Here is a 10,135-nt window from a genome sequence, read left to right as displayed (position 1 = left end):
ACCAGGATGGGTCAGTGGGACACCAGGATGGGTCAATGGGACACCAGGATGGGTCACTGGGAGACTGGGATGGGTCCCTGGACTTCGGGATGGGCCACTGGGATACCGGGGTGGTCCCCTGTGGTGCCTCGGGACAACGCTGAGCTGATTTTTCCCTGTTTTCCTGCAGAAGCCAAGCCGGCTCCGGCGGAATTGGAGCACGACGTGCTGGACATGCTGCGGGAATTCGCCAAGAACAGGAACAGGGAGCAGCGGCTGCGGCAGCCGGACCTGGAATACCTGTTCGAGCCCCCACAGTGACCCCTCCCTGCCCCTTCCCTGGAGCAGCGCAGGGACACGGGGATCTGTGGAATCGCTGCCACCTTTCCTGTGGTTCTCCTCCTCCTCCGGCAGCCTCTGGACACTGTGGAATGCTGGAATGCTGAATAAAGCCGGGGCTGCTGGCCCTGCTTCCCTACATTGTGACCTCGGGGTCCGGTCCTTGGGGACATTCCCACCTCGCTCTGGCACGTCCCATCTCACTGATATCCCTAATTCCCACCTGCCCCCTTTTCCCCGGCTCCCAGGGAGGTGGCCCCACACCCGGAAGGGCTGTACCCCCCTCCCGAAGCGCTCCCAGCTCCGCATTCCCGGTGCTCTGGGACTCCCCGGAGTCCCGTTGTCGCGGTTGCCGGGAGACCGAGTCACATTCCGCGGCAACATTCCACACCCTCTCGGCCGGCCGGGAAGGCCGGGAGCCGCTGCCAGCACCTCCAGCCATGGCGTAGGGCCCCTCGCTGGGGTTATCCCGGTGCCAGGATGCCTTCCCTGCCGCAGGATTCCCCCGCCGGGGGCTTGGGCACGGGATTCCCGCTGGTGAGGGTGCACGGCGGGGACCGCTCCGACCTGCTGAGCTTCTACGTCACCACCTACGAGGTGTCCTTTGGGAAGAGACCCCCGGGATTGTCCCACAAGTTCGAGGGGCGTGTTCTGGGAGTCAAACCCCCCGACCAGGCGTCCGTGCACCCGCTCCTGGGGGTCCATTCCGGATCCGGATACGTCACCAACAACTACTCGGCCCTGTCGTCCCTGATCACCCCGCGCTCCGAGTGGTAGGTCCCTGCTCCGGGACGAGTCTGGGGGGGGAAATGTTGGGATCTCTCCGTCACGGCCGTTCCCGCCGCAGCCCGGACCCCTTCGTGTCCATCTCCGCCACCTCCGAGGATTTCAGGCCCTTCGGGCGCCCGCAGTTCCAGAGGATCCTGCCCCAGTGCGTGGATGAGCCGGAGTGTTCCTATCCCCCGGAGTTTTCCCTGTCCCGGATCCGTTATGAGGGGCTGAAGCCTCCCCAGTTATCCAGGGGATCCAGCGCCAAGAGCGGCTGCACCAGTCCTGCCCAGCCAGGTATGGATTTGGGATGGGGGGGATCCAGGGAAAGCTCCCTGGGAGGGTTTGGGGTGTTGGGACCCCAGGGAAAGCTCTGTTCCCAGGAAGATTTTGGGGTCCTAGGGAAAGCTCCATCCACAGGAAGATTTTGGGGTGTTGGGATCCTGGGGAAAGCTCTATCCACACCAGAGTTTGGGGTCCTGGTGGTTCCAGGCCCAGCTCCATCCCCAGGAGGGTTTGGCATATTGGGATCCCAGGGAAAGCTTCATCTCTGGAAGATTTTGGGATCCCCAGGGAAAGCTTCACCCCTGGGAAGATTTTGAGATCCCCGGGAAGATTTTGGGGTCCTAGGGAAAGCTCCATCCACAGGAAGATTTTGGGGTGTTGGGATCCTGGGGAAAGCTCTACCCACACCAGAGTTTGGGGTCCTGGTGGTTCCAGGCCCGGCTCCATCCCCAGGAGGGTTTGGCATATTGGGATCCCAGGGAAAGCTTCATCCCTGGGAAGATTTTGGGGTCCTAGGGAAAGGTCCATTTCCAAGATTTTGGGGTGTTGGGATCCCAGGGAGAGCTCTATCCACACCAGAGTTTGGGGTCCTGGTGGTTCCAGGCCTGGCTCCATCCCCAGGAGGGTTTGGCATATTGGGATCCCAGGGAAAGCTTCATCCCCAGGAAGATTTAGGGATCCCCAGGGAAAGCTCCATTCCCAAGAAGATTTTGGGGTGTTGGGATGCTGGGAAAAGCTCCATCCCCAGGAGGGTTTCCTGTCCTGGTGGTTCCAGGCCCAGCTCCATCCCCAGGAGGGTTTGGCATATTGGGATTCCAGGGAAAGCTTCATCCCCGGGAAGATTTTGAGATCCCCGGGAAGATTTTGGGGTCCTAGGGAAAGCTCCATCCACAGGAAGATTTTGGGGTGTTGGGATCCTGGGGAAAGCTCTACCCACACCAGAGTTTGGGGTCCTGGTGGTTCCAGGCCCGGCTCCATCCCCAGGAGGGTTTGGGATACTGGTGGTTCCAGGCCCAGCTCCATCCCCAGGAAGGGTTTGGGATATTGATGGTTCCAGGCCCGGCTCCATCCCCAGGAGGGTTTGGGATACTGGTGGTTCCAGGCCCAGCTCCGTCCCCAGGAGGTTTCAGGGATGGTGGTGGTCCTGGGGGCAACTCCAACTCCGGGGATTTTGGCTCTGTCAGTCCCTGGAAGCAAATCTGAGGTTCTGGGACTGTTGGAGCCCCCCTGCCCTGCGTCCCCCACCCCAAACACGGGGGTACAGGCATATCCAGGTGATCACAGGGCTGGGAACGGTGCTGGGAGCAGTGGGAACACGCCTGCTCCCTGTGCTCCCACAGATCTCCCCCAGTGGAAGCCGGATCCGTCGTCAGGCTGCCCCCCGAGGGACGCGTGCCGCCTCCCTCCGGAGCCCGGCGTTCCCGCCCTGGATCCCTGCTGCCCCCAGAACCGCCACGTGAGCGAGGGCAGGGGGTGGCGAGACCCCCGTGGGGAGGGGACGCTGTATCCCGGTGCTCCCGGTCGGGAGGCTGCGGGGTGAGCGGGATCCCGTCCCCGCGTCCGTGCCCCCTCCTCATCCCGCCGTTCCCGCGCAGGGTTTGCCCGCCATGGGCCACCGCCCCCCGTTCGCCCCCCTGGAACTCCGAGTGGGACCACAGGGATCCGGCGAGAAGGTGGGTGTGGGGATGCCGCCCGTCCCAAACCCCTTTCCCGCGGGATCAGGCGCCCAACCCGCCTCCATCCATCCGTCCGTCCCGCAGGATCCGCAGGGATACTCCACGATCCACAACCAGCACCTGACCAACCTCTCACCCCTGGCTCCCGTCGCTCCAGGTGAGTTTGGGGTGGGATTGCAGCCCCCCCCACCCGGGGAGGGGGGAATTCCGCCCTCACCGGCGCTTCCCTCCTGGATTTCCCAGCCTGGTGGTCGCAGGGCCCCACCTGGGCTCCCAGATCCGTGGAGGGTGTCCAGGTCCCGCGTCCCAGCGGATTCAGCACCAACAACCTCCCCACCAACCTGTGGCACAACGACGACCCCTTCATGTGACCCTCAAAATCCCGGGAGTCCCAGCCTCCGCTTTTTTGGGAAGCTCCCAAATCCCCGTGAGAGCAATAAAGACCCTGCGCACGATCCCAGTCGTCGTCCCCCCCCCACCTCGTTTTTGGGGGGTTTCTTGCGTCCCAAATCCTTCCGGGAAGGAGGACTGGAGGGGTCAGGGGGTGTCACTTGTCCTGCGGCCACCGGAGGGCGGTGCGAGCCCGTTTTTCCGAGCTGGATTTGGGATGACACAGCTGATTTGCGGCAGGGAAATCCAGGCAGGGCTGGGTGGGAAGCGGGAGGATGAGGAGGAGGAAGGACCCCGTAGGGTGGGCACGGGGGGCGCTCGGGGGGGGCTTTGTCCATGTCCTCCCTGGCCACGGGGCAGTGGAAGGGCACTGGGAAGGGGGTCTGTGCTCCCAGGGGCGGCTCCCTAGGATGTGGGGGGTCACAGAGGGACCCTCACCCAGTTTAGGACCTCACATCCAGTTTAGGGCCTCATACCCAGTTTAGGGCCCCAGGTCAGGACCTCCCCACTCGGTTTAGGGATCCTGACCCAGCTCACAGACACACACACCACCCCCCCCCCAGTTTAGGGCCACACACCCAGTTTAGGGCCCCAGTTCAGGGACCGACCCCACCCAGTTCAGGGCCCCACGCCCAGTTTAGGGCCCCAGTTGAGGGTGGGGATGCTGACCCCAGGCTGCCGGGCAGGGTCCGGGAATGGGGCGCGAGGAGGTCCCGCCTTGTTTGGGGACAGGGCGCGGCCGGGTGGGGCACGGGGAGCTCATGAATGGGGCGCGGGGGGGGGGCGTGGGAACGGCGGGGCGGGGCGGGAATGGGGACGGGGGCGTGGCCTCGTGGTGGGCGCGGCCTCCTCTCCGGCAGCGCGGCCTCCCATTGGCCGCTGGCGTTGCCATGGCCACGGCGTCGCCCCGCCCACGTCCCGCTCCCGGGGCCGCTCCCGGTGCCGCTCCCGGGGCCTCTCCCGGCGCTCCGCGATGGGAAGCGGCGGCTCCTCCGGGCGCGGGGTCCCCGTGGCGGCCGCCGAGGGCCCCGACGGCACCGAGCAGCGGCTGGAGGTGCGGGCCCGGCAGGTGCCGGCCGCGCTGTGGGCCGAGCCGGGGCTGCGGAAGCTCTACCTGAGCGACGCCGGGCTGCGGGAGATCCCGGAGGAGCTCGGGGAGCTGCGGCACCTCCGCACCCTCGCCCTGGACGGCAACGAGCTGATGGAGGTGCCCGAGGCCGTGTGCGACCTGCCCCGCCTGGCTCACCTGTACCTGGGCCGCAACGGGCTCCAGGGGCTGCCTCCCGCCTTCTCCCAGCTCCAGAGCCTGCGCTGCCTCTGGATTGAGGGGAATTTCCTAGCGCACTTCCCCCGCGCCCTCCTGCACCTTCCCGAGCTCCGCAGCCTCCAGCTGGGGGACAACCGGCTGTCCCAGCTCCCCGCGGGGCTGCCCCGCATGGCGGGACTGCGCGGGCTCTGGCTCTACGGGAACCGCTTCCAGGAGTTCCCGCCCGTGCTGCTGCGCATGGAGGGCATCCGCGTCCTCGACCTGGATCGCAACCGCGTCTCCCGCTTCCCGGACCTCACCGGCCTGCCCGCCCTGCGCCTCTTCTCCTACGACCACAACCCCGCCCGGCAGCCGCCGCCGGTCGGGGATGAGGTCCGGCTGGTGGGGGACGGGGCGCAGGAATACATGGAAGCGCGGCAGGAGCGGCTGCGGAGCCTCCAGAGCCCTCAGGAGGAGGGGGAGGAGGAAGGAGCCGAGGCCGCTCCGGTGCCCGCCGAGGATGGGCCGCAGGACGGGGAGGGGGAATTTGAGGCCCTGACGGGCTCCCGGGAGGAAACGTGAAGGATTCGGGGCCTCCACCTGCCTCCCAAGGAATTCCCAACTCGTGCTGGGAAAGCAGGAGGTCACAGCCTCCACGTGGAAAACCGACAGTCCGAGGATCGGGATCTCCCAGCTGGGACAGTGAGGAGCTGCCTCCTGGATCTGCAGGGCTCACGGATCCCTGTCGGCATCCACGAGCCCACCCGGGAGCATCCCAAGGTGTCTTGGATTTGGGATACAGCCCCCTGCCCTGAGGGGTGACCCGCCAGACCCTCGTGCCCAGTCCCAGTGTCCCCACGAGCACGGGGACATTCCTGCCCGGCCACTTCCGAAAATCCTTTACTCCCGTCTCCGTGGGCAGCACAGGGAAAAGCAGTGCCGGTTGTATCCATTCCACATGGATCCTGGCATCCTGAAGAGCTGCAGGGTTTGGGAATGAAGGCACAGACCCCTTCTCACCCCCAAAATCCCCATCCTGCTGCTGGAATTGGGCTGGGGAAGAGAATTTCCCACCGGGCTCCTCCTCGCCCTCAGGTTTGGGAAGGAGCTGATGGAAATTCCACCTGCCTGCCTCCAACCTGGAAAGGGCTTTCCCTCCATGGCAAGAGGAGACTTTCCAAAACAGGCACCAAATCCAGGGCTCTGCTGCCTTTTCCTCCCTCTTCCTGTCTCCAAGTGCCTCTTGGACCAAACTCAAGCAATAAAGAGCACAATTCCAAGGAAACCTGGTGAGAGGGGAAGGTGACGGGGAGCAGCCTCAGGAAAGGTTTGTCTGGGATCCGAACACGGCAACACATCCCAGTGCTCCTGTTATTTTTGACGTTGGAGGAGTCCCGTTTCCCTCCACCTGTCTCCAAGCCGTTCCGGTGTGGTGGGAAGCTCATGGATCCGAGGTCTGGAAGTTGCCGGAGGTTTCCGACCGCGCAGCCGCTTTTAATCCCGAGGGGTTTGGGTTTGGGGGCTGGGAAGCAGCCAGAGCTCCTGCCACATCCTCTCTGGAGCTGGCAGCGCCGGATTCCCCCCCCTTTCCCACTCCACAGTGGCTATTTTGGACACGTGGAGCATCCTCAGCTGCGGGATGTGCAGGAGCTGTCCGTGCCACCCCTTCCAGCAGCGCAGCCTGAGGATGCTCCTGCCTTTCCAGCAGTAATTCCAGGGATTTAGGGCTTGGCAGGAGCTCGTCTTGCTCTTCCCTCTTGGATTCAGGTCTTCCCGACAGGTCCAGGCTGTCAATCCCTCTTCCCACCCACTGTGGGACTGGGGAGCAGAGTACCCTCCGAATCCCACGAATTCCCAGGAACGCAGTCCTGGAATGCTGGGTGGCTCCCAGCCCCTCGTGCCATCAATGTGGGGGTGCTGCTGCTTTTCCTGGGAAGACACTGCTGCTCACTAGCAGGAATTATCCATCCCCCGGGGGGCAGAGACCCTCAGAATTCCAAGCCCCGGCTCTAAGCGAGATCCAAAGCCACCAGCTCCATGTAAACCCCCGCCAGCCCATCCATGCCTGGCAGGAATTGGGATGCAGGTGGCTCTCGATGCCACCCCCCCGTCCTTATGGCCGGGATCAAATCCAGGAGCTCCTACACTTGGGAAAGGGGGGATCCTGCCTCCCTGGGGTCTTTTCCCACCACCCCGTTTTTTCCAACCCTGTTTCCCACACCCTGGCTGGGGAAGGAGCTGGATCCTGTGACGATCATGGTGACACCGGGACCAGGAGCTGCCGCAGCCAGTGGGAATCTGACAGATTCCTGCTCCGCTCAGGTATTTTGGGAATGTTGGCACCGGCGAGCCCCGGCTCCTGGGAATGCATCATCCATACGTCTGTCCCTATATATATCCCTGCCTCCTCTGCCGGCCCGGCGTGTGCCGGCTTGTGGCCTCTCCGCAGCCGGGATCATGCTGCTATTCCCATCTGCTCCCGCTGGCTGCCAGCACAAAGGAGCGGGATCGGGAATTGCGGCGGCTCCGAGCAACAGGAGCGCCGGGATTGCTGCGCTTTTTGCCGCGTTCAAAGGTTTCGGGTGAAAAAAGAAACCTGGTGCCGGTGTGGGAGCCCAGGCAGAGCCAGGCCACCAGAAACTTAGGAATGCTGAAATGCTGGAATGCGAGTTTGGCTCGGCTGGAACCAGAGCCGGAGTGGGAGCAGCCACCTCCCCTCCACCCGGCTGTGGGCGGCCCCCGGACTGTCCTGTCCCCTGCATCCCAGGGCCCGAAAGGTGCATCCAGAGGGATTTCATCCAGGATATGGAGGACACGGCTCTCCTGCCATCCCAGAGTTTGGAATTTCTTTTATTTATTCAAGAGCGGCGTTCGCTGAATTATTCATTGGTCACCGGAGCCTTTGCGGTGGCTCCCGGACACATTCCCTGTGGCACCACCCGGGATAAGGTTTCCTGCCTCTTCCCAGCCTCCAGGGTCACATTCCAGTCCCTACCCAGCACTTCCAGCCCCAAGGAATCCGTCCCAGGCCTGGATGGAATGGGAAGTCTCCCCTCCAGTTGTCACCTGACTGGGGGTGTCACCGTTGTCCCCGAAGCCCCCCGGGGGATCCCAATCCCAGCAGGAACCTCCCACACCCAGCCACCCCTCCTTAGAACTTCTTCCCAGGGCTGCTCTTAGTGAACCCTCATTAACTGCCCTGGGAAGCCCCAGGATTTGCCAGAGGCATCCTGGAAACCCCGGGATGCTGAGGGATAGGGGCTGTCCTTGTCCCTTTTGCAAGGACACTTTGGAGGGGGTTCCTTGTTTTCTTTGCCCCCCCAAAATGTGTCCCTTTCACCAGAAGGTCCCCCAGCATGGCCTGTCCCAACCTTGGGAATGTGGAGAGGAATAATCAGTGAGTGGGGAGTGGTAGTCAGTGTTTACAGGGGGATACTCAGGGAATTGGGGGGATGCTCAGGGCTTGGAGGGGGATATCAGTGTTTTGGGGGGATACCCAGTGTTTGAGGGGAATACTCAATGCTGGGAGGGGATGCTCCATGTTGAGGGGGATACTCAGGGCTTGGGGAGGATACTCAGGGAGTGGGGGGGGTGCTCAGGGAATAGGGGGATGCTCAGAAATAGGGGGATTCTCGGGGAATAGGGGGATGCTCAGTGCTAGGGGGATCCTCAGGGAATAGGGGGATTCTCAGGGAATAGGGGGATGCTCAGTGCTGGAGGGATTCTCAGGGAATAGGGGGATGCTCCGGGAATAGGGGGATGCTCAGGGAATAGGGGGATGCTCAGTGTTGAGGGGATGTCCAGTGCTGGGGGGATGCTCAGGGAATAGGGGGACCGCTCATCCAGGTTTCCCATCCCCGCTCGGGGTGGGATCCGCCCCCAAGGATCCGCCCTCCCGCTCCCGCCATCCCGGAGCCGAGTCACGCTGGCAGTTACTGACTGTCCTTTATTACCGAGAGCGGGGGCTGCCTCCAGAAAACGAGGGGCCCCGCTCCCCAAAAATAGGATTCCGCCAAGGAGACGCCCCGACCCGCGCGCCCCTTCCCTGGCATCGCCAGCCGGGCACCCCCCGCTCCCGCCGCTCCTCGGCCGGGCCGCGCTGGGATCTTTAGTTGGGTGGGGTTTTTACCTTTATTGTTTTTCTCTTTTTTTTTTTTCTCCTTTTTTGTCTTTTTCTGCCTGTTTTTTTTTTTTTTTTTTTTTTTGCTGTATTTTACACACCAGTTGGATGTTACCGTCACATGAAGAAGAGAAATACCCGAACAAGATCACGGCTACGAGCTCTAGAGTTAAAAATGAACACACAAAGCCCCCCCGGGGAGCCCGACCGCGGACGAGGAATCCGGCCTGGAAAAGCGGGATGGGGCGAGGGAGGGGCTTGGCACAGCCCCCTCGGCTCCGTCCCCTTCCCCAGGCGTGTAAATCTCTTCTTTTATGGTAAAAAAAGAGAGAATCTGACAAAAATACAAATGTCCCTAAAAGCGTCGTTATTACTGAAGTAGCAGAATTATGACTTTCTCTCCAGATTGTCCAAAATCGTCTAAATCGGGGCTGCGGGAGGGGTTGTCCCGCGGCCACCGTGTCCCCAGCTGGCTCGTCCCCACCGTGGCAGGGATGTCGCCCCTCGGGAAAAGGGCCGGAGCGGCCGGGAATCCCGCGGGTTTTGGGGGGTTCTGGTGCAGGTTCACCTCCCTGCAGCGGAGAATCCCCTGGAGCACCTCGGGGGGTGTCCCCCGCTCCAAGTGCCCGGTGTCACCGTGAGGGGCTGTACACGGGGGGGGGACACACGCTGTGACGATGGTGACGTGGCCTCGGTGGCACCCGGAGGGGTGCGGGTGTCCCCGCCGCGGGCGCGGGAGGGGAGAAGGGCGGTGGGAGCCGCGGGGGGAGCAGGAAGACTGAGGATGATCCGTCGTCCGCCGCGCGGGGTGACCCCACTGTCGCTCCTCCCCGACCCCCGTCGGGTCCGTCCCCGTTTTGGGGGGTCCCTGTCCCGGTGGAGGGGGATGCGCGTCCCGGGGGAACTCAGGGATGCTGCTGGCGCTGATCCTGCCGGGCTGGAATGCCGCCGGCGCAGGGAATGTCGCCTGCCCGGGGTGGGCACGACAGCGCTCGCTCCACCCCTTATCCCCAGTGGCCCGCGGGGGTCCGGGATCATCCCGGCTGGAGAGGGAATTCCCTGGGGCCCAGTATCCCCCGAGGGGCCGCAACCTGCCCGGGGAGGGGGTGAGGGCGGGACTGGGGGGTCCCCCCGGGGACCCCGAGCCCGGAGACGGAGGTAAAGCATCGAAGGCGGCCGCGGGCAGAGCGCTGCCGGGCCCGCTTTGGATAAGGAACTGTGGCATGGCTTCCGATCCCAGGAAAAGGGGCTGCCCCCTCCCCGCCGCGCCCCCCGCCCGCCCCGGGGGGCTCCGGGAGAGGCGGCGGGGGCTCGGAAGGGCGGGGGGGGGGG

At 63.7% G+C, this 10,135-nt stretch overlaps 5 protein-coding genes across 8 annotated transcripts in view; 3 read left to right on the top strand and 2 right to left on the bottom strand.

Annotated features, from left to right (window-relative positions):
• The window catches only part of CPSF7 (cleavage and polyadenylation specific factor 7), a 12,043-nt gene extending 11,867 nt beyond the window's left edge, over positions 1-176 (bottom strand). Inside the window, exon 1 of the mRNA XM_027669218.1 lies at positions 78-176. The gene's annotated coding sequence lies outside the window, so the exon portion shown is untranslated. The remainder of the gene's footprint in view (positions 1-77) is intronic.
• Positions 1-459, top strand: part of SDHAF2 (succinate dehydrogenase complex assembly factor 2) — a 2,105-nt gene extending 1,646 nt beyond the window's left edge. Inside the window, exon 4 of the mRNA XM_027669236.1 lies at positions 170-459. Within this exon, the coding sequence (XP_027525037.1) occupies positions 170-300 (131 nt within the window). The 3' untranslated portion in view covers positions 301-459. The remainder of the gene's footprint in view (positions 1-169) is intronic.
• Positions 460-585: 126 nt separating this feature from the next.
• Positions 586-3,502, top strand: LOC113959920. Its single transcript, XM_027669227.1, has 6 exons — positions 586-1,091; positions 1,166-1,383; positions 2,712-2,827; positions 2,967-3,044; positions 3,132-3,204; positions 3,291-3,502. Exons 1-6 carry the CDS (start codon positions 799-801, stop codon positions 3,416-3,418), a joined length of 906 nt encoding a protein of 301 aa, XP_027525028.1. The 5' UTR covers positions 586-798; the 3' UTR covers positions 3,419-3,502.
• Positions 3,503-4,397: 895 nt separating this feature from the next.
• On the top strand, positions 4,398-5,891 carry LRRC10B (leucine rich repeat containing 10B). The gene has a single exon (XM_027669230.1). It carries the CDS (start codon positions 4,411-4,413, stop codon positions 5,263-5,265), a length of 855 nt encoding a protein of 284 aa, XP_027525031.1. The 5' UTR covers positions 4,398-4,410; the 3' UTR covers positions 5,266-5,891.
• A 4,044-nt stretch (positions 5,892-9,935) lies between these two features.
• Positions 9,936-10,135, bottom strand: part of SYT7 (synaptotagmin 7) — a 26,273-nt gene continuing 26,073 nt past the window's right edge. For all 4 annotated transcript variants that reach the window (XM_027669207.1, XM_027669209.1, XM_027669208.1 and 1 more), the window contains one exon: positions 9,936-9,953. The gene's annotated coding sequence lies outside the window, so the exon portion shown is untranslated. The remainder of the gene's footprint in view (positions 9,954-10,135) is intronic.

Source organism: Corapipo altera, unplaced genomic scaffold (assembly GCF_003945725.1).
Source record: "Corapipo altera isolate COAL_440 unplaced genomic scaffold, ASM394572v1 218, whole genome shotgun sequence".
Classification (NCBI taxonomy): Eukaryota; Metazoa; Chordata; class Aves; order Passeriformes; family Pipridae; genus Corapipo; species Corapipo altera.
This window is presented reverse-complemented; position numbering and strand designations above follow the sequence as displayed.

Bases quoted from the DNA above. Each gene is read 5' to 3' on its own strand.
- LOC113959920 (XM_027669227.1), top strand. From the start codon at position 799: ATGCCTTCCCTGCCGCAGGATTCCCCCGCCGGGGGCTTGGGCACGGGA. The intron at 1,384-2,711 runs GTATGGATTTGG...GTGCTCCCACAG, and splicing joins CACCAGTCCTGCCCAGCCAG to ATCTCCCCCAGTGGAAGCCG. The intron at 3,045-3,131 runs GTGGGTGTGGGG...TCCGTCCCGCAG, and splicing joins CACAGGGATCCGGCGAGAAG to GATCCGCAGGGATACTCCAC.
- LRRC10B (XM_027669230.1), top strand. From the start codon at position 4,411: ATGGGAAGCGGCGGCTCCTCCGGGCGCGGGGTCCCCGTGGCGGCCGCC.